Source organism: Phocoena sinus, chromosome 2 (assembly GCF_008692025.1).
Source record: "Phocoena sinus isolate mPhoSin1 chromosome 2, mPhoSin1.pri, whole genome shotgun sequence".
Lineage (NCBI taxonomy): Eukaryota > Metazoa > Chordata > Mammalia > Artiodactyla > Phocoenidae > Phocoena > Phocoena sinus.
The window spans coordinates 51,289,560-51,314,846 of NC_045764.1; the positions used below are offsets into that span (position 1 = coordinate 51,289,560).

The 25,287-nt window shown below is 47.5% G+C and overlaps 1 protein-coding gene across 1 annotated transcript in view; it reads right to left on the reverse strand.

The window, feature by feature from the left end:
- ADAMTS17 (ADAM metallopeptidase with thrombospondin type 1 motif 17) overlaps positions 1-25,287 on the reverse strand; it is a 351,240-nt gene that overhangs the window by 177,618 nt on the left and 148,335 nt on the right. The window contains 1 exon segment of the mRNA XM_032623836.1: positions 13,118-13,223. Within this exon segment, the coding sequence (XP_032479727.1) occupies positions 13,118-13,223 (106 nt within the window).

Consider the following 25,287-nt stretch of genomic DNA (forward strand, 5'->3'; position numbering starts at 1 on the left):
CTTTTGTTATTGTCTGTTGAATCATTCCTAAGGTATTTGGTTGCATTTAAAGGAGAGGAGCAGGGAAAAGTTGAGTCTATACCAGCTCATTCCAGTACCAAAGCCAGCACTGGCTCCTTGAATGCTCTTAACCATGCTATGATGGAGGGAAAGTCAGTGTGCCCGTTATACAGCTGGGGGCACAGGGAGATGAAGTGATTTGCTTAACCTGCAGCAAAGCTGCCTTCAGGCTTTACTCCCTGAGGACCTGCATTAAAGCTGCAGGCCTGGGCTGCACATTTGGGCAGAACCTTGGAGGCCTGTGCCCTAGGGGACAGCATGGGCCCTGCCTTTCCCATGTGCCCCTTGACAGTCGCTGGCTGCACAGATGCCAGAGTACATGCTCTCCGGCAGAGCTCCTCCCTCTCTGGACTGTCACCACCTTATCTCCATCCACAAGCAGACCAGGCCTCCCTAAGCCCCCTGTCACAGTCACGTCCTGCAGAGGACCTGCATCCTGTCCCACTGTATCCCTGGCTCCCCCCGCCCCACTCGTCCCTCCTCCACCGTCTCATGCTGATGCAGCTCCTCCAAATGCAGACCCCTCCCTCAGTGCCCATTCCCCCACTTCTGCCTCCTCTCTGAGGACTCTCAACATGGCCCTTTTATGGGGTTGACTGCCCTGTACTTCACGCTCCACAACAAATAGCCTGTTACATATGATCCTACTTCCAAATGCACCATAACTTCATATTATGATAATCCTGGTCCCATCACCTATAAGTTCCAGGGCTGTGGTGAGTTGCTTAACCTCTCTGTGCCTCAGTTTCCTTACCTGTAAAATGGGGAGAATGACAGTACTTACCCCACTGGATGGTGGGGAAGACTGAATGAACTAATGGCTGTAAAAATGGAAAACAAGCTTATATAATAAATCTATGAAATGGACTACTGTTCAATGGGGGTGTATCTGCGCTGCCAGCTTTGTCTTGGGGTCTGGGCACTACCCAGATCCCGGTCTATTTTGTCCTTTATGTTGTGCAGGGGTCACAGGATCAACAAGAGGGTTTCATGTGAGTTCAGAGATCAGCTCAACCCTCCTCATCCTCCAAGAATCTTTCCTTCAACCCCCAGGCTGCAAGGAACTAGCTCGGTGCAAATACCCCAGAGTGAGGAAATCAACACTACCTTGCGTGTTTCCAGAGAGGTCAAATTTTATGAACTTTCTTCTCTACTAATAATCATGCTTTGAGTAAGGTTCAAGTTACAAGTTCAGATAACTGCAGCAGTATCCAGCCCACAGTCCCCCATGTTTCCCATGAGGAGTGTTAAGTGTTATGCAGAAACCTTGGTGAAATTTGCATTTTACATTCTCTGCCTCTGTACGACCTGTTGGGGATGACTTGTCAGTAGATTATCAACTAACTTCTAGGATTGCCTCTTTTAATTCTGAGCACTCACAAATTGTCTGATAAGCTATCTGGAATCCTTCCGACAAACAATATTAATATCCTAAATCTAAACTGTATGCCATTTGTCTCATTTCCCTCTTGCATGACAGCATTTGCCTATTTTAGTCTTAAGCACCCCCTGCTTTCCCTCATTGCTCCTCCACGGTTATCAAAGCTGTTGGTGCTCTCATTTGCAAACAAGCTCTCTCAATCTGGGCCTAGAGAGCCCAAATCATGTGAAACACCTGGTTGACCTCTCATCACCTCCTCCATTATCTGGGTCTTCAGTTCCTACTGGTACAAGGTGTAGTGTACCACCTCTAAAGGGGTGCATGAAAACTGGGTGGGAATCTCTGGGCAGTCCAGTCATGATGAGTGTGCCCAGTGATAAAGGCAACTAAGTTACCAAAGCCAGCATCCCTCAGGTCTGGCTCTTCAAAACACAACGTGACCTTGGCTTTCAAAAGGGGTATCTTTACAACCCTCTGCAAATCTGCAAGTTTGAAAGTAGGATCACTTTGGGGGGCTCTTTAACTTTCTTTCCAGTTTGGTAACCAGCCCTCATAGTTTTCTTTCCTGAGCCATTTTTCACAAGAAAATGAATTTTGTAATCACCATGCAGGAGTTGTTATATACACAACAAGGACCAGAGAATAAGAAGTTCTGAAGACCAATGCTGGGCAATTGCCAGGCTTAAGCCCCCAAGGCCCAAGTGATTCAATTTCATGTTGCAGCCAGAAGTGACCAGGGTCCTGGACTTCAGGGCTTGCTCTAAACTCTCATATTCCAGAAGTTTCCACATAACATTGGGGGCTGCACTTGTCTTCCAGACCTTGAGTAATATCAGCAAATGTGGAAAGAGAAAACAACGTCTTTGATATTAGATACAAAAACAATCAAAAGGCTGACTTGCCCGCTGTGTAATTCTACCAACGGGGCAACCCTGGGATGGACTCTGCACATGCAGGTCACTGGCAGCGAGGCTGGGAAGAAGTCGCCCTCAGGAAAAGCACAGACACTCATGGCTTCTGCCTCCAAACTGAGAATAAAAACTGAAAGGGAGACTGGAGGGGGCAAGACAGGAATGCCAGGATTTCAAGGCCTTGGGCCAAGGACCTCAGCTGCCCTTTGCAGATGTCAAAGACGACCACTTCGGGGGCTTTTCAGGAGTGTTTGACATTTTTGTTCAGTGTTTCAGTCCTGTTACTTCCTTCCATCTTTTTCATGAAACCCCCCATCTCACACGCAAACCAAATTCTGCTTGACCAGCGTGTTCCCGAACAGGTCTGTTGATAGCCATGAGTTTGACCTTCTGGAATTTAGCCAAAAATTTACCAGATTTTATGATACATCAAGTTAAATGTCTAGATTAGAGTGGGGTCTCTTTTAACAAGTAGTTTGTACCAACCATGACTACAAGGAAAGCTGGTCTCCAAGCTATAGAGGAAGCTGAATGGAAACACAGCATCGGCTCTGGAAGCCCGCTGAAGACTAGTCAGAGGCTGCTGGCACTATATGGGTGGTAAATGAAGCACGGGTGAAAAGGGACCACAGAAAAGATTCCAAAGTCACGGGAAGAAAGCTATTCTAAAACCTCCCCCATAGACCAAAATCTTAAAAATGAAGAAAAAATAAGGTTTTCCCCTTCAACTCCATATATACAAATCTATGTTTATATGTGTACACGCACGCACAGACACACAGGTACAATATACAGCTAGAAGCGAGCACTGCAATAAGACGGGGCTGGCGGAAAAGGCTACCGCTTCGACATGCTTTAACCATTCTTCTCAAAGTATCACGTGCATAGGCATCACCCAGCTGGGCTCGGACCCTGCATTTCTAACAGGCTCCCAGGTGACAAGATGCTGCTAGTCCTGGGACTACCCTCTGAAGAGCAAGGTGCTGGTGCAGTTGTAGTTAGTTTGTTTTTCCAGTCTGTCCCCGGTGCAGCATCACACATGGGGCTGCCTCACTCTTTGCCAGATTCTGAATGGGGCATGGGATGAGGGAGCTCCAGGTGATAACCGTCAAGTCAGTAAGAACAGTTCAGGTTGGGGTGGCTGGAGGGGGGAACAGGAAGGGAGAGGGGTTCTGGGAGCTTGCTCTGCTGAGTAAGCCAAGCTCTACATGGAGCAAGCAGCCAGCAGCAAGCTGACCACCTTTTTCTTCATGGTAGCTCTCTCCTACTGCCGGAGCAGTTTCTGCCCCTCCTTGGTGATGGCAGAGCACAGGCCACAGAGATGTATAGGGCCTTAGTTAATCCCGGTGCTCCCCCTACCACAGAGCCACCAACGCGGCCAACCACAGGTTTGTTAGGTGTCATTTACCCAGTAAGCACGTGCTCCTGCCTGGAAGGCTCCTCTGACCAGAAACCAATCTGAGAGTGCCTTGCGGTTATCGGCAGGCCACCTGTCACTTGGCCCTCACTGTGTCTGAAGCTGTCCCGTGGCAGGGGTCCTACTGGACCCACCAGGTCCTTGGTGTGAGTTTGACTTGGAGATCCACTGCTGTTTCTCTGCCCGCTTCTCTTTAACAACTTACCCGGTTATAAGCTAGCTACACCATGGCCCTGGTGTAGGCGCAGGTTCACCCCCTGCCCAAGTAACACTTCAGCCCCCACGTCACAGGGCCCAGCTTCTCCAGTGGCTGCCAGCCCCATGCCAGCATCAGCCTCTCCGGGGACTTTGGCAACCTCAAGATTTGTCCCAGCTCTGTTCAGAACTGACCAAGCCATCTTCTTCTCATTCTCTCTTTGCTCCTGATAATAGTGTCAGTGAATCACCAGGCTCACTTCATACCTGACCCTTCTTCAACACCACAGAAGCGAGCTGTGGTTAACAAGATGACACCTTTGTCATGCTTCCAGTGACTCTTGGGGAAATTTAACAACCTCCCACATTCTATATCTATCTACTTATTTATGTTTTCTCCAAGACGGGCCATTCCCAGATCCTCACGCAGGCCCCTGACAACTACGCAGGCCCCTGTGCTCTGTTTTGTTGTCAGGAACAAAGTCCATGATTTCATGGCTCCCCCAGACCCCTCAAGCCCCTCTGCTGGTCCTGTCTGCCACCACCATCATCTGGCAAAACTATCACCTCCAGGCAAGGTGGGAGCACGCCCTCTGTGCCTAAAAATGGATTAGGAGAGGAGGGCTCTTTCCCAGAATGTGCCATTGACTGGGCTGGTGGCAAAGTTCCCAGGGACTCAGAGATGTGCAACTGCCCTCAGGTCTTTGGAATTTTCCATCAGCAGTGGGCAGTGGATGAATAAGGATTTCACGCATGAAACCAAATACTTTGTGAGAATGTGGGCATGTGTAAGCCACAACAAAATACCATAAACTGGGTGGTTTATCAACAACAGAAATTTGTTTCTCACAGTTGTAGAGGCTGGAAGTCCAAGATCAAGGTGCCAGCACAGTGGGGTTCTAGTGAAGGCCCTTTCCTGGGTTGCAAAGGCTGCTTTCTCATTGTTTCCTCACATGGCCAAAAGACAGCTAGTTAGCTCTCCAGCCTCTTCTTACAAGGGCAATAATCCCATTCATGAGGGCTCCACCCTCTTGAGCTAATTACTGCTCAAAGGCCCCACTTCCACATACCATCACTCTGGGGATTAGATTTCAACATATGAATTTTGGGGGACACAAACATTCCATCTATAACAGAGCACTCCATCTGTGGAGAAATTTGCATCCTATCACACCTCTGCCACCTCCTACAGTACTTACAAAACCCCAGTCATGTAAGCAAAAACTGTCTTTCCCAGTAAGGGTAAATCCAGTTACCAGAAGAGCCACATGGGGAGGGCTTGGCCTCAGCACGAGATCAGTTCAGTTGTATAAAAGGTACCACGCCACAGGAAAGGGAGGCCGTCTGCAAAATGAGGCTGAGATGACTTTGGACATCCCTTCCAGCTCTGAGAACCAGGAGAAAAGCCACTTAAGAGGAGCTGCCAGAAGCTCTGGTAATCTAACCAGGAAACTGCATCTCGTCTAATTCCTGGAATAGTCTGTAACGTAAAGAAGTTCTGAGGGGATTTCAAAATTTGGTTCTTCAGCCAAACTCAATTCACACACCACCTCATCCCCCCTCCCTGCTCCCGCCCCACCATCTCCTCAAACACCATCTCGAACGACATCATTTCAGGTAAGGAAATCCACCAATAATTAAGGGCAAAGAATTCCTGGGGTAGAGACAAACATCCACACAGCTTGTGTAACCTTTCCTATCACAGTAACAAAACTCTGGGAGCAGCAGACATCCCAGATCCAGCTGGATTTCCCATCACGGCGATAACATCCAGCCAATAGCTGCTCAGACTGGCCACTCAGAATGCAGGTGGGAACACATCTGTCTGCTTGCTGAAGAGCTTTTAATGGTTTTCCCTTTGCTTGTCTTCCCTCCCAGGCCTGGCCCGGGCAGATTTGGGAAGACTGTGGTCAAGGTACTCTTAGGAACCAGTGGCTCTGGGCTTTCCAGTCAAATGGAGGAAGTGTTGTCTCCTCACATTCAATCCAAGTCAGGGGTAAGACTCCAAAGGAAATCACGATAATTTCCCTGCAACTCTTCTTAATGGTGGGCAATAAGAAATCGCTCCCTAAGGCAGAGAAGCCATTTACACAGGGCCACCAGTGACAAAGTTCCCTGGTGTTCTGGACACTGCACCTCCCATTGAAAATCATTCATCTGGGAGGGACCGGAAGGAAATTCTGCTTTTATGTGTCTGGGGTTGGGGTGGGGGGTGGAGAAAGGAGGGGAAAAAGGAAAGGCATAGCCGTTAGGAAGGACTCACTCAGGGCAACACGGAGCAGGGCTAAGAGATGCTGTGCCAGGTGCAGGCTCCACTGTGGCCACCCCACAATCCTCCAGAAGTCACAAGTCATTCTAGCTCATCCAAGACTTGCGAAGGAGGGTGGCTTGTAAATTAATGTCAAAGACCTTACAATTTTCAGCAGCACATTTTTAAAAATAATAAGGAAAGTAAACGAGGCCTGGGTGTTTGATACAACTCTGGAATCTGGATGAGGCAGCCGAGCCAGGGATGCTCATACACCTAGGAAATGGCACTCAGAAATCACTCCAAGCACCTCCGCGTGAAACCCAAGCGCCCTAAACACCACTGGCACCACCAATCAAGCTTCTGTCTGGGAGGGGAGCCTGCAGGAGGCCGTAGGAGCTGAGTAGGGATGGAGGGTAAGACCCAGAGAGCCAGGGAGGAGTCCGTCTGAAAACCCAGTGTGGGACTTGCTTGCCCTAGAAGCAGCCCTTCCTGTAGACCTCCTGGGCTGGAAGGGTCCACCCTTTCTGTTCTGCGAGAAAGGTTGACCCATACACGAACACAACTGCCCTAATTCCAAACTAGAACAAAAGCACCCTTGCCCTCCTCCTGGGATTTCTAACCGGTTATGACATTTGCAGAAATCCTCTCTCCGCTGCACCTTCCTTATAAGGCCAGCCCATCTGATGTCTGTGCTGTGCCCGCTGGGTTACGCGCCCAGGCAGAGGACTCAGCAGGCTGCCCGGCCGTCCTCGGGGGCTACCTACCTGCTCAAATCCTGCCCATGTGCACACCGCGTTCCCCTGTACCGTACCAGGCAGCTCATTCTTAACACAGATCACAGGCAAATACTTCCCCTCTTCACAAATCTAGATAATGGCTTTCCTTACTTCCTGTTCTGGGATTGAGACAATTCCTTTCAGTTTGAATTGTGTTGACTCCAGTTATGAGAACATTTCCCTCAGAACCGCTGTCCCCTCCCTTTTCCTCCACTCCCCAGGCACCTGCCCACCTCTGCCCATAAGCCACGATCCCCAGGAATCGGACTCTGTCCATGTACCATGCTGCACCCCAGGCAAGCGTGTTCCCAGGCACACTTCAAGAGGACATCTTTCCCACATCCACTGCCCTGAACTCATTTGCACAGTGTCACGTTCTAGCCGGAAACATCCGGAGTGCCTGGATCTAGCTTTTGATGGGTATCTTTATTGGGGGATACCAAGCTTCACCTGTGACCTGCCTGGATCAGGGATCCCACTTGTTACTTCAGGGCACGAGGTGGCCACCCACCTACCCTGTGTCCTCATAGGACTGAGCAGGAGGACAGAGTCCCTCCTCCAAGTGACATCAGCCAGGGCAGTGCTTCCACAATGGTAGGCTTGGTTCCGGGGCGCGAGGGGCGTTTGTGCGGGTCTGAGAACCCAGCTGTGCACCACACACTGTTGCAACTGGGTCTGCCTATAACTAACTGCATGTCTGCAGGTGCACAAGTGTCACCAAACACAGTTCCTGGTTGCCAGGGCATTTGTATTGTTAAACCCCAGCCCCGTGTTTCTCTCCACTTGGGAGCATCGATGTACTCACTACCTCAGTCCCCTGTGGGCCCTGCCTGCCCCCCTCCTTCTGTTCCTCCCCTTCCATTTCCAGGTCTCCCAGGAGGTGTCAGGTGAGAGATGACAGGACTACGCTTGCCTGTGGTGGCAACTTTCAGGAAGGCTGGGCCTTTCCTCACTTGACTCACCAGCCGTGAGCATATCTGCCTGGTACAGCTGCAAGAAGCACGGAATTCAGGGTGACCTAGAGAGGGGCGAGCTGGAGTCAGGAAAGCAGGATCGTATCTAGCACCACAGCTCAACCCTGAGGGTGGCCTGGAGGGACAGGGTCTGGGAGCAAGAGATGGAAGCAGGAAGGTGGATGAGGCCGAAAGCAACAATAAAAGGTCTAGACCTCATGCTGGTGGCAGCTCCACCCTGGCTGCACCTGGCATCTCCTGGAGAGCTTCCAAGATGCTCCCTTCCCCAGAGGGGGTGGTTTAACTCATTAGGCTGAGGCTTGGCCACAGGCACTTCCAAGTGCCTCAGAGGCTCCTCTCCTGAGGCGGGGCCCAGATGTCACATCTGCTGGGTTCCCAAGCTTCCATGAAGACAGTATTTTTCAGAGGCCACAGGCAGAGCCAGCTGACCAGAGGAGAGGTAAATTCCAGAATGGAAAGACCCAAGAAAGGGCATATGGAAGTCAGGAAAAACCCCAGGAAGAGCAGGTGGGGAGAGGCGCAGCCCCCGTACAGGTAGTGAGGGCCTGAACATGGGTTGTGGCTCTGGGGCTTGTCTGGAGCTGGAGAGGTCACATGGTTTGGACTGACTCTCAAGGCAGGTGTTGATCCGGCTCAGGCTTATCTAACAGAGCCTCCTAAATCCGACAGAAGCAGAGATTTATTTTCTGCAAGGGAAAGCTCTTTGTTTTTCTGAGTGGGTGGCCGAGTATGCATTAAGTGGAGTCCCTCCCCTCTCTCCCCACCTCACCTGCAAGCCCTGTGCTTAGACACCTCCCAGGCACTGTCTTACCTGATTGAGAAGCATGCTGGGTTTCCCCAGGCACCAAACAACCAGTTGAGACTTGGTTCTGTGCCCTCCTGGCCTCCAACTGCACTAGGGAGAGCTCTTGTCAATCAATTGTCTCCCCTGGGCCTTATCATGCTGTATTAGACCTACTTTCCCCAAAGCAAAAGGCACTCTAACCAATTTTCATAGAACCATTTACTTTCTTTCTTACACTATAAAAATTCCAAATCATAGCAAACAATATCCTCTAAAAACAATATCCTCTAAAAATCCAATAGACGTATTAGGCACAGTCACTTTAATGCTATACTAACGTCACTACCTAAGCTCTCCTTGATCATTAGGGTGTCACTGATTTTGTTTTTTATTTTTCTCATGGGCAGTCAGCATGTACCTGAGCTTCTGAGGAGAGTTCTTCCCATGAGCAATCAGGGTTGAGTTTGCCTGAGAAAAATGAATGCTTCGAGCTCTCCCCCTTTCTCTCTAAAATCAAATAGTGATAAACATCTTGGACACTGAGGTCCACCACAAGGCATCCTGGTTTCTTGAGGGGAAAAAACCTGGGCAGAGTTGGCCCAGCTGGGCTGTTTCCCCCATGTCACTGATTCCATCATAACCAACAACAGCGGCAACTACGGCCCCCTAAAGTGAAAGAGGTCCATCGAAGACATCTTCTCATGCTCAGGACCATCGCTTTCTCATGGTCACTGTGGGATGAAGAAAGGCACAAAAACAGCTTCATTTTCCACTGGATTTCCCAAGCTACCACAACAAGACAGGGAGACAGGTGCCTTCCAAAGCTCACACTAGGTGAACCAAAAGGTGGGGGGCAGCTGCCTATCTGGCAGCCTTTCATGGGCAAGAAGGTAACTAAGGTCATAGGTGCTCATTTAAAAACCCCAAGGCTGCTGTCAGCAAGGCTGCCCCACAGACCCAGCTCATCCTCCAGGCAGGAACACAGAACAGCCCCTTCCCAGGGTCTCCTCCACGGCTGCCATTGGGAATTGCAAATCCTTCAGTTCCTGTCTAAAGCCATGGCTGGAGTCTTTTCTACCCTACTTCTTTACCAGGGTAGATAGTCAGAAAACTGCCAGTCTTACCCACGGTACTTGCGATTCCTAGGGAAACCCCTGTTGAGGACACATTTGGCTTTCTTCAGCCAGCTGTATCATGCCATTTTTTGCCCTCTCTGCCTAGGCTGCTGACAAACTGAAAGTAGCTTGGTTTTTGGATAATAACAAGCTCTCTTCTTTAATTACCTATATTTTGCAATTTGGATCCTTATTTTAATGGCCCAGTTGCATGGGTATATTATCATACAAGTGATCCCAAATCATTTTAGGTAGAGACTAGAATTTTTAAAGTAATACTAGTTTCCTAACCTATAAAGTAAAAGCTAATAATACCTGCCTCACAGGACTGATTCAATAATACAATGAATACACAGCATCTAACATAGTACCTGGTACATAGCAGGTGCTCAGTAAATGAGATCTGATTTGACTTAAACATCATTACTTTATTGTTAACCTACATCCAAAGCAGCATTATTGATGTTACCATGGGAAGAGTTTTTCATTTAATTTATAATTTAGAACTTATTTTACTGCAAATTGGATTGGAGCCAGTTCACAGCACCAAATAAATTATTTTTGAACTACAATATTTGAAATAAAACCACGCATACAAACAGATGCTAGAAAGAGGGAGAAAAATTCCAGTACTACAATGAGTTAAATGTTAAAAATGAGCCTTACACTTAGCTTTGTGTTTTCTGAAAGCCAGAGCAAAAATGAAATCATGTTAACTTATGCAACGCTCATCATCTGATAAATGGCATGTGTAGCTCCTACGGAAAGTGACTTTTTCTCCTAACATTGGGATCTGAGGATAAGTGCTCACACTGCTCCTTACAGGAGGTATATTGAGTACAGAGCAGAAGGGCTGCACCCATGCATGCCCACGTGCAAAGGCACACACACACACCCTTCAAAAGAGATCTTTACTTTTCAGTATTAAATGGTTAGGAACTGGAGGGTGAGCTCTCTGGGGATTTTCCAGGGTTACACAGAGGGGTGTTCTTTATTGTTTTCTAAAACTTTCACCAAGAAATTTTGTTGGAGAGCATGGACCAGTGGCTCAGGTCCACAGAGAAAACCATCCATCCTATCTCAGTTCATACACACTTAAGAAACGTGGAGTTAAATTACTCCTCCCTATTCCAAAATATAGACAGTTTCCAGGTTCGCATCTGTGAAGGAGCCTGGCCAGTGGCTTTCCTGAGAGTGCAGGCTGGCCTCTACCTTCCCAAGCCTCCACACAGCCTCTCTGGCTGCTCTGAGCCGGGTGACCAGAGGGGTCCGTGGATAGGGAGACTGTGGCTTCATCCTTGGGGGATCTGCTTCCCAACACTTTCAAATAATCAGAGACAAGAGACTTCTCTGGGAAAACCATAATCTCCCAACTAGGGGCAGGACCAAATGCTACCAGGATTTATTGGCTTTGATTAACAATACGGTGTTTGTTTTTGCAGGTAATTAGAGTTCAGTAGCAAGCTATAAAGAGTCCTCCAAGAAATTCTGAACAGACTGTAGCTAAAGGCTACTGGAATATGACTGAATCTAATCATTCATCTGCAGACCTCCCGTGTTAAGATGCCAGTGTTTGATACAGCACAACTGCACGGATCAGGGAGGAATGGCACTCTTTGTGCTTAATGCCCAAGGAGAAAAGGCAGCCCCTGTGTGCTCACATGCGGAGGTGACTGCTGCCATGGGATGCAGCAGTTCACGTAAATATATCTCTTCAAAGGTCCGCACAACCTGCGTGTTGGGAAATGTTTTGACAACTCTGCATTCTCACAACTGTTAGGGAGTTGATTCCGCTGTACTACAATGGGCTGGGTGGGGCATCTGATAGTGAGAAGATGTTTGCCAAAGCCATACTCATTTGTACTTTTCTTTCAGCAACCACTATTGGGTGGGGTTTTCTAGTTGGTTTTTTTTTTTTTTTTTAACAAATCTGAGATATGAATACAAATTTGATTACAAATAATTTTTAAAAAGTATTTTCTAGTAGTGTAGGCAAACTAGTATGGGTATTTCTGAAATACTGTCAAGATGAAATAAATGTGTACGTAGAGATAACCACTTATCTTGCTTCTCTTGGCCAATGACATGCTATTTTCCCCTTAGTCCCAGGAAATACACATAAGATTATTTTTATTCTCTGTACTCACATCATGATAGCCAACAGGTACAGAAAAGTCAACAACAAACCCATCTACAGGAGTGAAAAAAATTAAAATGGGACCAGATAAACAAAGCAAGGTAAAAACATCAAGCCACAGATATGGCTAATACTAGGGGAAAACAACTGCTTTTGTACTCCTTATTCATTGCCTGTATTCTTGCAGAAGCTTGAATTCACCTTTAGGGTTCCAGGCATCTTACTATCTCGGGCACTGGGAAAACTTTACAATATATATTTTTCCCCAAGAACTAGATTTCCATTTAATTTTGTTCTCTTCGGTCCAATATAAATTTTTCCATTGTTTTGCATGCTTTGGCCTCCTCAATTTATTTATTTTAAGTTCTTAAGCAGTCATATCACAATGTTTCCTTCAGAGAAACATAAAACAGACACCTACTCCAGGAGAAAGAGTAAGCCCTCGGGCCACAGTTTGAGAGTCAGCTGGTTTTCTGCCCCCTGAGACTTCCTGCAGGTGATCTCAGCCTCGGGCCAGCCATTCAACCCCTCGGACCTTCTTTTTCCTCATCTAAAAAAACCAGGAGGCTGCCTCGGATTCTCTCCACATCATCTTTAGGCTCTAAGGTTCTATGGTTCTTTCCTCCTCAAGGGAAGAACTTCCATGTGCAAAGGCAATAGCTGATGATTCTTTAAACTAAGACACTGACTTCTACCTTCAAAAGTTGGACTTTGAAACTGGCTGAAAAAAAACAACAACCCAGAAATTCAATAGCACAAAGATAAATCCCACTATTTGAACGGCATATTTAGAGTGGATCAAGATCATGATGGTTCGGGAAAGGGGATACAACTCACGACAACACTGAGAAAATCTCTTCCCTTTACAGCGTGTGCTTTAAGAACAGACTTAAAGCAAACATCAAATGAGCATTTCCACACTCAGAGACAGTCTGTTCTGTGATCTCTTGGGTTCCCTGAAGGGTTGGGACCCAGACTTGCTGGCCTAGGTCCTTACTCGAGAGGAAGCAAAGGCATTCAGCAGCACTGTTTTAGAACTTCCAGAATTTGAGTGAAAAAAATATGTATTCAGAAAAGCATTTAAAGAGGCAGAACAATCCAGAGTCTGATACTTACTTGTGGCCCAGCTCATGAGCGATGGTAAAGGCCAAATTGAGGCCATTGTCTTCGGCAAGCACACATTTCCTCTTAGCACTGCACACACCTCCTAAGTAAGCAATTCCTGCAGCAGAGACACAAAACACATCCTCTTCAGAATGTGCGAGGCCCTGACCTCGCAGGGCAAATCCACATGGTCAACATCACACATCATCAAGAGGGGCAAACGGGGGCGAGGATGACCATGGGACTGGACCTGTCATTCCAGAGCTCATATGGAGACTGGCTGGTGTGTGATGCTTTTGTATTCGCCTAATAATAATAATAATAGTATTAACCACCACAAACATCTCTCAAGCATTTAACATACGTTAGGCAACGTGCTGAGTGGTTTACACAGATTATCTAATGAAGTCCTCGTTACCCGGGATGGAGGCAACAGAGAAACTGGGGTTCAGAGAGAAAAGGTAACTTTCCCAAGGTCACCTGGACTGGCACCTGGTGCTGGGATGCTGAGCCAGACCTGTCCAACTTCAGCATCCAGGGCTGGGACCAGGTAAGGCCAAAAAGTTGAGGCACCCAGTGCGCAAGGTTCAAGGAGGGTGTCCCTCTCAGGAGCCGACCCTGAGAGGGATGGAGGGCCTCCTCAAATTTCACACGCTGGGCACCTCCTTCTCTCACCCCAGTCCCGGCCCTATTAGGGTTAATGCTCTCAGGGGGTGAGCTTGGACCGGGACTCACAGAGAGCAGAGGCCACGGGAGGTGCAGAATGTTCAGAAAAATGTTTCAGGAGCCCTGAGGAGGACGAGACCGGGGCCCAGGAGCAATGAAAGACACTGGAAGAGTACGGGCCTGGAAGCCATTAGGGAGGATGGGTCCCATGGCCCAACTCGCTCAACTCTGCACAAACATGACGGGGCCAAGGACCTTCCCTGAGATGGGAGGATCAAGGCAACCGGGGGGGTACCAGACTCAGGAAAATGGTGTGAGCAAGGGGGCTGGGTACAGAGGACAGGAGGCGGCCAGCCTCTGGTGGACGATGGCAGTGCTCCAGAGGAGAGAGATTATTATGGCAGAGGGGTGCGTGTGAACAGGATGGGGGCCGTGGACGGACCAGGCGCAGCTGAAGAACGCTGGGCATCAGCTGTACACAGGCCACACATCTCCAGGCTGACACTCCAGGGCTAACACTGCCCACGGCAGCTCTCCACACTCCCTCTTAGCTCTGCACCCAGGAAGGACATCACTACGACCCCATCCAGGAATCCCCAGGATATATCTCAACAAAGCCAGAGTCCAAGAACCCCGAAGGGCTTGGGATAGAACTTGAGTGCTGGTGGCGTCTGACTCCTCACTATGTCCTGTGAAATGAATGAGTGGCTGGTGGCTGGTGGCACAGGGGGCCGTACGCCTGAGCAGGCTCAGTGTTGCCCTCGCTGTGAGCTCACAAGGGGTGTGGGGCGGGCAGTGGCTCTGCTGGCTATTGGTGTCTGGTGACCAGGTGGATAGGGACTCTGCCCGCCAGCCCAGTACCCTGGAAGGGCTGTGGCCACCCGAGTGAGGGCACCTGTTCTCCACCCAGAGACACTACCCACTGCCAGGCTGCACGCTGCTCCCTTTCACTAATGTGCCGGAAATGTCTCAGAAGCTGACAGCGGCCCTGCAGGCACAGGAGCCGAGGAGGGAAGGAGTTGGTACAGGAGAATGAACAGGGGGATTAATTAATTAAAAATGAACCTCCCTCCCTGCTCCCAAAGAGCTAAACCAACATCCTATTTGTTGACATCAAAATCAAGCTGGGGCGGACCTCAGCCACACACAGGGCACTCCCCCGCAACCCCTGCAAGGGGCAGACAAGCTTGCACACCCCGGCTCAAGGGCTCAACTCACACTCAGCAAACTGAGCTGGGCACCACAGCACGTACCTGCTTTTATTTGGAAGCATGCAACACGCTTGGCCAAGGTTGAAGACTTTTTTTTTTTTTTTTAACAAAAAAGAAAGAAAAAAAGGATATGTTATTTGGCCTCAAGATGTGTTTTTTGCATATGGGCATCATAATTCAGCAATACAGACTATGGGAAGGAGGAAAATACAACCAGAAAGGACACGATCTGCCCTTTCTGATATCGTTGAGGTCATTATTACAGTTTTGTTTAAAAATGCTTTGTGGGTTGCTGCAGAAAGTCCAGCAGTGAGTAGTCGGAATGCTTCCACACGGCACTGATGGCATACGCATGTCACGCACACACACTCCAACGCACACCCAGCCATACCCAGCCTCCTGGGTCAATGAATCAATCAGAAACAATCAGATGTGCTCGCCCCGGAGGAGTTGTCTGGTGAGGGGGAAAGAGAGACATCCAAGGCCAGCTGTGCTGAGCTTGCTGTCTCAAAAGTGCCTGCTGAACCAGCAGACTTTAAATGCCACAGAAACACATCCCCTGGCCTCGGCTACACTCGGCACCCGGAACAGGCACCCTGAGTTTCCACTCTAATTGGGTAACATACAACACTAGGGAAACAGCTAAGTAGAAGGCCTTCCAATAACTGCATTTTAATTTTTCCAGGTGCATATGATTTTTTTTTCTTACTAGAAAACAAAGCATTAGTTTATTTATAAGAAATGCTTTCACACAAAGGTGGATTGAGGTCTAGTGCTTTTAAAGGTTTATTCCAATCGTGGATAGCCCAGTCATAAAACCGAGCAAGGCAAAACACGTCAACAAAAACGGCCCAGAAAATGGAGCACGGGAGCTTGTGTGTTTATGAGCGACGGTGTGAAAATGCTTAGAACTCACAAAACAGAGTCTGGACAGAATCCCAGATTGTTGTAAAAGTAAGAGCTGCAGGGAATAGATGGTAATTAAACCAGGAGCTGCAGCGGAAAACAAAGCCCACCACTACTCCATGTTTTCCGGAAAGAAACAGCGGTCTAGAGAGGAGAGTGTGATGGAGACGCAGAGAAACCCCAACTCGTCAGGCTGCAAAGGCACCAACCTGGAAACCCCGCCCAATCCCACCTCAGCACTTGTCAAGAAATGAGGAAAAAACAGTTTTCTCTGCATTGATTTTTTTATTTTAATTAAAAAAAGGAAGTCTGTAAACACAGGTTCTGCTAATGTCCATGCTGAAGCTGTGGAAGCAGAGAGACCTTCTTAAGTAACTGGAATTCCCCACACAGATAGCAAGGATTTCTCAGACCCTAGAGTGGTTCTTTCAATGGTTTCAGTCTTCCATGATTTAAAATTCTCCACCAGAGAAATAAGAGTAGAACTTATTTTTGAAATTTAAAAAAAACATCAATTCCACATGTTTAAAGAGCTCCTTGGAACAAAAGTGAAGCAGAAAGGCAATTGGCATTTATTACGGTTCTCTTCACAGGCAAGCGCTGCTCTGCATGCTTGGTCCTCCCTTATTTGGAAGGTATTACTGGCCCCACTTTACAGACAGGGAAATGAAGGTTCAGCATCCAGTTATGTAGCTGGTCAGGGCCCAGACTTGGGTACAAATGCAGGGTTATCTTTCTCCAACACCCATGCTCCCCCAGTTAAACCCTGGGCCTCCTGCACCAAAGCTTTGGTAACCAGCGACGACGATAAGCTTGGAGGATTTAGAAGATTTTTGTAAATCGTTAACATGTATTTATGCTGAGATGTGGGTGGGATACAGTAAAGGTTTCATGTGTTTAAGTCCAAATGTTTTTAATCCTAAAGATAAAAAGACTCGAGGGATATGTGCAGCCACATTAACAGTAGTTACCTCTAGGACATGGTGAAGTCATTACAGATCTTTAAATTTTTTCTTCTTTTTTTGACTTAAACCTAGTACAGTGAATACGTACTCGCTATGAAAGTTAAAGTTATTGGTAATATTTCATTTATTCAAGGTGACATATAGCAGAGGCCAAGGTGGGAGACTAATAAAAAGAAAATAACAACACAAACCCTCCGGATTTTGATTCGGAGTGTACAGCCCTTAAGGCAGCAGATAATGAAGGAAGTTTATAGTCAACACATAATTGAGTGTGTGCTTGTATCCTAAGGGCAACTCTCTCCACCTCTACTATAACCCTGGCACAGATTAGGGAAGCAAAAGTCTGAAATACTGGAGGTAGAAATGGAGGGCTGTAAAGTGTTTTTCTGATGCCTGAAGAAGTATATTTAATTCATCCCAAAGCAGATCACATCCACCAGAGCCTCCTGACCCACCTTCCCAGGCAAATCAACTCAGTGTGGACACTCTCTCTTCTCCATTCTCTTCTTTTTCTTGGTAGGAGCACAAGCTTGGGGAGCAAATTGGGCAAGGAGGTTTAATTATTTTCTTTTTTAGTAGAAAAGTATGTGGTGTAAGCACATAATTCTTAAATTCAGAGTGGACCATATGATCCTTTCTAGATTTAAGGTATAAACAACATCCAACTGTATAAACTCTGGTTTATCCAGCAAATTGTCTGTGTAAACAGTTTATAGCTGTTGGCCCTGTTGCCCATTACTCAGACCTTCTCAGGCTCTGCCTCTGAGAAAGACAGTCAACTTGCTTCCACCAGCTGCTCAACAAACCAACACCATCATGGTTATCACTGGTACACCACGCTGCCTATTATGAGAAGGCAATTTACATCTATTCTCATGGCAATCACAGTGGTTGAGATTGAGTTTCATGTTCAGGCTCATCCACAAGTTCTTGTGCTCTTGGAAACTCACTAAGTGGTTGGAGGTATGATATGAATTTGTGAACGGCGTTAGAAACAAATGTCTTAGAGCCCAGGATGTGACAAATGAAAAGTAACTACAGTCTATTCTTGTTACTCACGGTACTTAGATTCTAAAAATTCGCCGTGAACCAGACGAACCATGCTGGAATATAGAACCATTGGTCCTAGGGGAAATACAGGATTTGGTTCCTGTGAGCCTCTGGTCACATTTTTTCAAGTGACACATAACCTTGTTTTATGCGTGTTTCTGTATAAAGACACCTTACTCAATATATATCGTTGATTCATTAACATTGAACTCAGAGCCAACAGTCCTATAACTCACGCCTGAATGAAGCTCATCTAGTATTTTTCTCTGCAAGGCGCATGGCAGCCTTCTTGAGCTTCAAAGCACTAAACAGCACTTCAGCACTATCTTTGGAGGCCATTCAAAACAGCAAAATCACCACAAAAAGCATAAAAATACGAAAAACAAGGTGTCAGAGAGACCTCAAAAAGGATGTTTATTCACAGCATGAGAGCTGAAACAAGATGGCAAAATACTGCCTTGTTTGATATCTGCTGGGAACGTGCCTGTTGGGTGACTCAAATATTTCACCACTCTGCCTGTGTCTGCAAATAACCACAAAAGTGCTGTAAGTATTGATTTTGGAGTTCCAAATAAACTTTAATGAGTAGGTGAATTCACACATGCAGAGTCCATAAATGAGTAAAATCAGCTGTATTCTCAAAAATCGTGTCCTATTCTCAGGCACAATGAAGTCTTTATCAGTTGCAATAAGGAAATTCAATTTTCATTTAAGCTTACATTTCCTATATATCCTGCTTATGTTTCCTGACCCTATACTATCTAAATTATTTAACTGACTCAGGCCCTTCTCCTCTGCAATTTTGCTTCTGTGTTCTCTGAGGTCAGTGGTTCACAGGGTCACTGTAAGTCACTAATTCCCTAAAGGATTCTGCACAGAGTGGACAGAGCCCCATATATGCTGAAGGACAGGTATAGTTTCTAACAAATTGGGAAAGAATGTTAATGGTAAGGGCAGGAGAGGGTGGTCCCACCACTTGGGACTGTGGAGCACTGCTTTCCAGACCAGCCTGTCCATGGCTTTCTGCCCCAGCTCAGTGCCTCCATCCCCCAGGGGCATAGCTGGATAATCCCTCCCAGACCCAGCCTTGTCTTAGCAATTCCACCACAAGTAGGAATCCCTGTCTCCCTGCTTCTCTTCTTCTGGGTCCCTTGGGGTTGGTCACAGTGGAAGGAAGATGAGTTAGTCAAGACCTTTGTCCCTACACCATGGACAGGGGAGGGGGCAATGGCTTAAAAAGGGGCATTGGTTCCCTTCTTAAACATGGGCACTGCAGAAGCTGCCACTGCAATTCAAAACTGTCCGTGCCCAACACCTATCTAACCTAGAAGAACACTGACAAACTGAAAACTCAGCAACTTACGCAAGGTTAAATGAAGTGGTAAATAGACAAAGCGTGAAGGTAATAGCTTCCAAGTCTGATCATTGAAGGGCTCACATGCTCAGTTTTGAAACTTAATACCAAGTTAGAGCAATCAAAGCAGTGTGCTACATGCATAAAGATAGACATTTAGATCAACTGAACAGAACCGAGAGTCCAGAAATAAACCTTCACATTTATAGTCAATTGACTTTTGACAAGGGTGCCAAGACCATCCAGTGGGGGGAAAGAAGAGTCTTTTCAACAAATGGTGCTGAAACAAATGCATACCCACATGCAAAAGAATGATGTCAGATACCCTTCTTTAGATCATATACAAAAATGAACTCCAAATGGATTATAGACCTAAACATAAGAGCTAAACCATAAAACTCCTAGAAGAAAACAATTAAATCTCTCTGACCTTGGGGAAGGCAAAGGCTTCTCAGATGTAACACCAAAGGCATGAGTGAGGGAAAAAAATCCCACGTCAGTGTGTTCACCAATGCAGAGAGGCTCCCCTTGCTGCCCCACCCCAAAGGAGAATGGCCGGGTCGGGGCTGGGAGTGTGGTGGGGAGGTGCAGAGTTCCAAGCCAAGCAATGAATGTGCTGATACATCCCCAAGGAAGCTGCCCAGCCATCCCCCCTGCATTATGGTTCCCTACTAACTGGGAACCATCCCAGCAGCCTCTGTGCCACAGGCTACCTCATGTAGCCAATTCAAATGCCACATGAGTTGCTGCTTTGTGTGTATGGGGGTGTGTGTGTGGGGGGGTTCTTGATTGTGGTCAGAGCCAGGAAAGACCACGTGTGCTGTGTTGCACTCCCACTTAGAACAAACATGCCCTCACTCTGGGCGTCCCAGGCATCTCCAAGATCTAGAGCTTTAGGAAGAGATGCCACCCCTGATGAGGGAAGCACACAGAAAGTCCCCACAGAGGACTCAAGGGTAGCTGGCCTAAAGCTGCAGCTCCTACAAGATGAATTGAGTGAGTGAAGTATAAACGGAGCAGTCAATTTCCCCTGGGGTTTACAAATAGGAAGCAAAAAAGTTTATCCCAATGGTTTGCTGCACTCTGTGGAAACCAAAACATACTGGGAGATGGGGAGGGAAGAGAAATAAATAACTGTTGACATTCAACAGACCACAGCCAGCTTGAGCCAAATGCACGGAGACGTCGTGCAGATTTCCTACCTTCCAGGCAGGATGGCACTTGTGTCTGGGGGGGACGGGATCCCCAGGGAGCAGACAGGATTCCTCAAATGACCAAGGTGCCGCTCCTTGGAGGGCCCCACAGAGGCTCAGTGGCTTCTGCACCAGGACCGGATGCCCACCAGAAAGGGCCCCCAGCAGGTTCACCTCAGGACATCAAAGGAGGGAGGTCTGTGCGGAGATCCTTGAAACCCTTTTATTTTGACGAATACCTCATGCAGTGTTTCCTAACTGCCTGTGTTACAGCGTCATGCCAGGCACGAGATCCTAAGGTGAACAAAAGCAGTGCAGGCCAAGGGAAAACAGTTCCAAGAATACCATTCCAGCAAGAAGACAGGGAGGCAGGTGGAAAGGTCAGCAGAGACTTTATAAATCAAGCTCAGGGCCTGAAGGGTGGGTGCTGGGGTCTCTAAAAGACCCCTGCCCCAGTGACCTGTGTCCAGATCTAGGCTCTTGGGAGAGCAGACAATGGAGACTAGAAATGGAGCTTGCCCTGAGTCCCCTGCTGCTCCCCTCAGTTCCCTGTGCTCTGGGTCGACTCTCACAGCAGAGGACCATCCCCCTCACAGAACTGTGTCCTCGTTCTCACTTTTGGTCACTCAGCAAACATTTCTGGGTACCCCGGCCACAGTTAACTCCTCATGTGGGAGTTTGCCGGCAGCACCCATGAGTGCAGAAGTGATGCAAGCCTTCGAGTTCCATTTCAAAGACCTCTGAATCCCTGAGTGTGCTCCCTGAGCATGAGAGAGGGTAACACGTCTTCTAGCTTTTGCCATTCTATAGCATGATACCTACCAAGCCTGCTTGGTGTCTGCACCTCGGCAACCTCTCTCGTGTGTGTACATGCACGCATGTGGGTTTCTGCATGTGCACACATGAATGTGCATGCCTACACATGGTCCTGGGCAGCCACCACCAGACCATATTTCTGTAAGCTGGTGCTATAAAGTGGACGTCCACACTCCTACAGTAAGGGACCCTAGTGAATTTTAGAAGTTTTAATACAGTCACATTTTCTCATCAACTTCACCATTTAGCATTTATTTTTGTCAATAATTCACAAAGGAACTGTGCTAGTCCTCCTTCCACAGCTTTAAGACTCCTCTATCTCCCTCTCTCACTATCAAATTTTCCCTTCACTGGGGGTTAGGATGTCCTCCCTCTCCCTTGGGAAAGTTGGGGTTTGGGGAGCGGGGGGCATGATGTGTTTTCCTTAAAAATTATCTCGGGGGGCTTCCCTGGTGGTGCAGTGGTTGAGAGTCCGCCTGCCGATGCAGGGGACATGGGTTCGTGCCCCGGTCCGGGAACATGCCACGGAGCGGCTGGGCCCGTGAGCCATGGCCACTGAGCCTGCGCGTCCGGAGTCTGTGCTCCGCAACGGGAGCGGCCACAACAGTGAGAGGCCCGCGTACCGCAAAAAGAAAAAAAAAATTATCTCGGTCATGTGCGATGTGGAAAATGAGACAACTAAGGCTTCCACAGGGCCAGATATCCCAAAAGCATATCTGAGAGTGTATGTAAGTGTGCCCTGCTGAAACTCAAGTGCTACCTGGGAAGAGGAGCACTCAGACTGTGCACTTTGAGTCATAATCTCTCTCAACAGTCCTGTCTGAATTAAATTTATAAGAGCAGCCATAGGCAGGGAGTGAGGGAAGACCACCGAGTCATGATGACAGCTGGAGCTGGGAAGAAGGCAAGGTGGCTGGCAGCTGGTAAGAGTGATGTCATGCATTTTAATCATGCCCAGTGTTGTGGACAGCACTGTGTCACCCCCAAACCTAGATGTTGAAGCTCTTAACCCCCAGTGTGACCGTGTTTGGAGATGGGGCCTTTAAAGAAGTAATTAAGGTTAAGTGAGGTCATAAGGGTAGGGCTCAAATCCAGTATGACTGGTGTCCTTATAAGAAGAAAAGACATCAGAGCTCTCTCTCTCTCCCCCCCCCCACACACAGAGCACATGTGAGGACACAGTGAAAAGGTGGCCATCTACAAATCAGGAAGACAGGCCTCACCAGAAACCAACTCTGATGGCACCCTGATCTCGGATTTCCAGCCTCCAGAACTGAGAAAATAATGTCTATTGTTTAGGCCACCCAGACTGGGTATTTTGTCATAGCCACCTGACCTGACTAGTACACCCAGGGTGTAACCTGGGTACAGACAGAAGTGCCCTGTGTCCCCCTGGCTCACGTGGGTAAACAGACAAGAACAGTGGCCACCAAACTCTCCATCCTCATGTGCTACAGGACACCAGAGCTGCCCAACACACCGTGGGACCAGGCTTGCTGTTTAGAACATAGTTTAATAACAAGAAACTGATCTGGAGAGTTGTACAAGCATGTGGTTGAAAACAGCTACAAAAAACGCTTGGTAGAGAAGTCCCTGGGGGAGCTCTGGGAGTCAAAGAGGTGTTGATAGCTCTGTATTTAAAATCACAAAACATCTCAACCAGCTGCATTTGGATGCACAGAGGTGACATCCTCAGCCGTTTGGCAATGGGGTGCCATGAGAATTGGAGCTGGGATCCCTGTGGAGACACCTGGGAGAGACGTGGGAAGATGATGATGTGTCAAATGTAGATGCACATCATTCACAGCACCAGCACCTCTATTTGCAGGGGACTCTTTGGAAATTCCCAGTCCCCACAAAATGTTTTTAAAAAGCTCATAAACATAGCCTTTGAGGGAAGAGCCAGTTTCAAAAGAATTCCAAGGAGGCCCTGGTGAGAGACAACTCTCACAAGGAGAACCAACCTTCTGGGTCTTGGTGGGAAACTGAGCCTCACCAGGAGCACAGGAATCCCCCAAATTGCTGTCAAACAAGTGAAAGGGAGCGTTGCTGCTGGTTCTGCTCAGTGACTCTCAATAAAAGCAGAACCAGTAGCAACCAGTATTCTGGGTGTAAAGGGCCAAACTGAGCAAGCCAGGAACACAAACACTGCTGCTCTTTTCACCTTGACTCATTCAAAAATCACAAGAGCACAAAGTTGAAGACACCAAGGGAGCAGTCACTACAAACTTCGAGTTACCTGTGGGAAGAGAGGGGAGCCTGGGGTGGGGCCCAGGGAGAGGCATCCTCATGGCTGATGGAGTGCTTGCCCGGGGGACAGTCACATAGATGTCCACCTTATAGAAATCCACCATGTGATTAAAACACTCAGGTTATGGTTTCCCCAGAGGGAGTGGACACCAAATTGGCATGAGTGAGTCTTCCCAGGGGCTGGTACTGTCTGATCACTGGATCTGGGTTCTGGTTACACAGAGAGCTCAGTTTCAAATATTCATTGAGCAGTACATCTAGATATGCTTGTTCTTATGTAAATTATGCTTCCATAAAATTTTAAAATAAAAGAGGTGCACATACAAGTGAAAAAGGAGAGTAGGGACCTGACTAAACAATCTGAAATTGGTCAAGATTACTGGCCAATTTAGATGATAGGACTTTGTCTTGTCTGAGGAGCTAATGTATAACATGGTGACTATGGTTGACAACACTGTATTGTATAATTTAAATTTGTTTAGAGAGTGGAACTTAAAAAATGTTCTCACCCACCCCCCACCCCCCAAAGTAAATATGTTAAAAAACTCCATGGGGGGAATCCTTTCACAAATTATCAAGTGGTACACTTTAAATATCTTACAGTTTCATCAACAATAGCTCAAAAATGCTGGGAAACAGAGAGTTTGTCTTAAGAGGATTCAAGGTCTTAGGTTGATCAAATCATAGTCCTATTAATTAATTAGTTAAAGTGGTATTAACTAGTCAAGATCTGCTTTTATCTGTATCACCAGACTTTACCTGTATCACCTGTATTTCTTAGACCATACGAGCTGGTCCTATAAGTCTCCTTTACTGTCTTCCTGTCTTCCAATGACCCTTGCAACGTATGTTCTTGAAACTTGCCTGAAGCGGACTTGACAACAGCTTCACTCCCTCTCATACTAATAGCTGTATTTCTACGGGAAGAATAAAATACAAGGCCATGCATAGAAATATTTGCCAAGTTAGCAAAGAAAAAGAAAAGCTTTCTCAGAATAGTTAAGAAACCATGTCTCTTGCTAAACGCTTAGCCCAGCAAAATCATCCTCTTGGGGATGAAATGTGGAATGTGAGTGAGACCCTGGGATGAAGGTCTCAGCAGCACCAAGGGCACTTCCAATCTGTGCTTTGTTCTAGCCCCCTCTAGGGTGGGCTGGCTCTCAAGCTAGGGTTGGGGGAGGTCAGCCCAGGCCCCAGGGTAGTTCTGGGCACCAGCTTCTGAACACAAGTCTGTAAATCCCCTGCTGGCAGGACACCACAGCCCCTCAACTAAAGAAGTCACCCTCATACAGGAAGCTGGCTGTCATTTGGGTGTTGACTCAGCGTTTGTGAGCTAAAGTCAACCTACCATGAGAAACTCCCCTTCGGTTGGCCTAGAGAGGCCTGGGTGGGGCTCTGCCTCTGCTGACAAGATGCAAAAATGATGGCATTCCATTTTACTTAAAAACAAAACAAAAGTTAGCCACTTAGAAAGGAATGTTGATGAGAACAGCACCATGAAGTCAGGTGGGCCCCAAGCACAGTGAGAGGAAACAGGGGAGTCTGTGGCAGGACAATCAACAGATGAGGAAGACACCCAGCCTGGGGAGCTGTCCCCAGGACATGGCAGAGAGTGGATGGTATGGCTTTGGGTTAAACATTTCACTGCATTACACTTATGGACACAGGCTCATTACCAAAGGCTACTATCTTAGTCCCTTCAAGCTGCTGCAACAAAATACCATGGAAATGTATTACTCACAGTTCTGAAGGCTGGAATTCTGAGATTAGG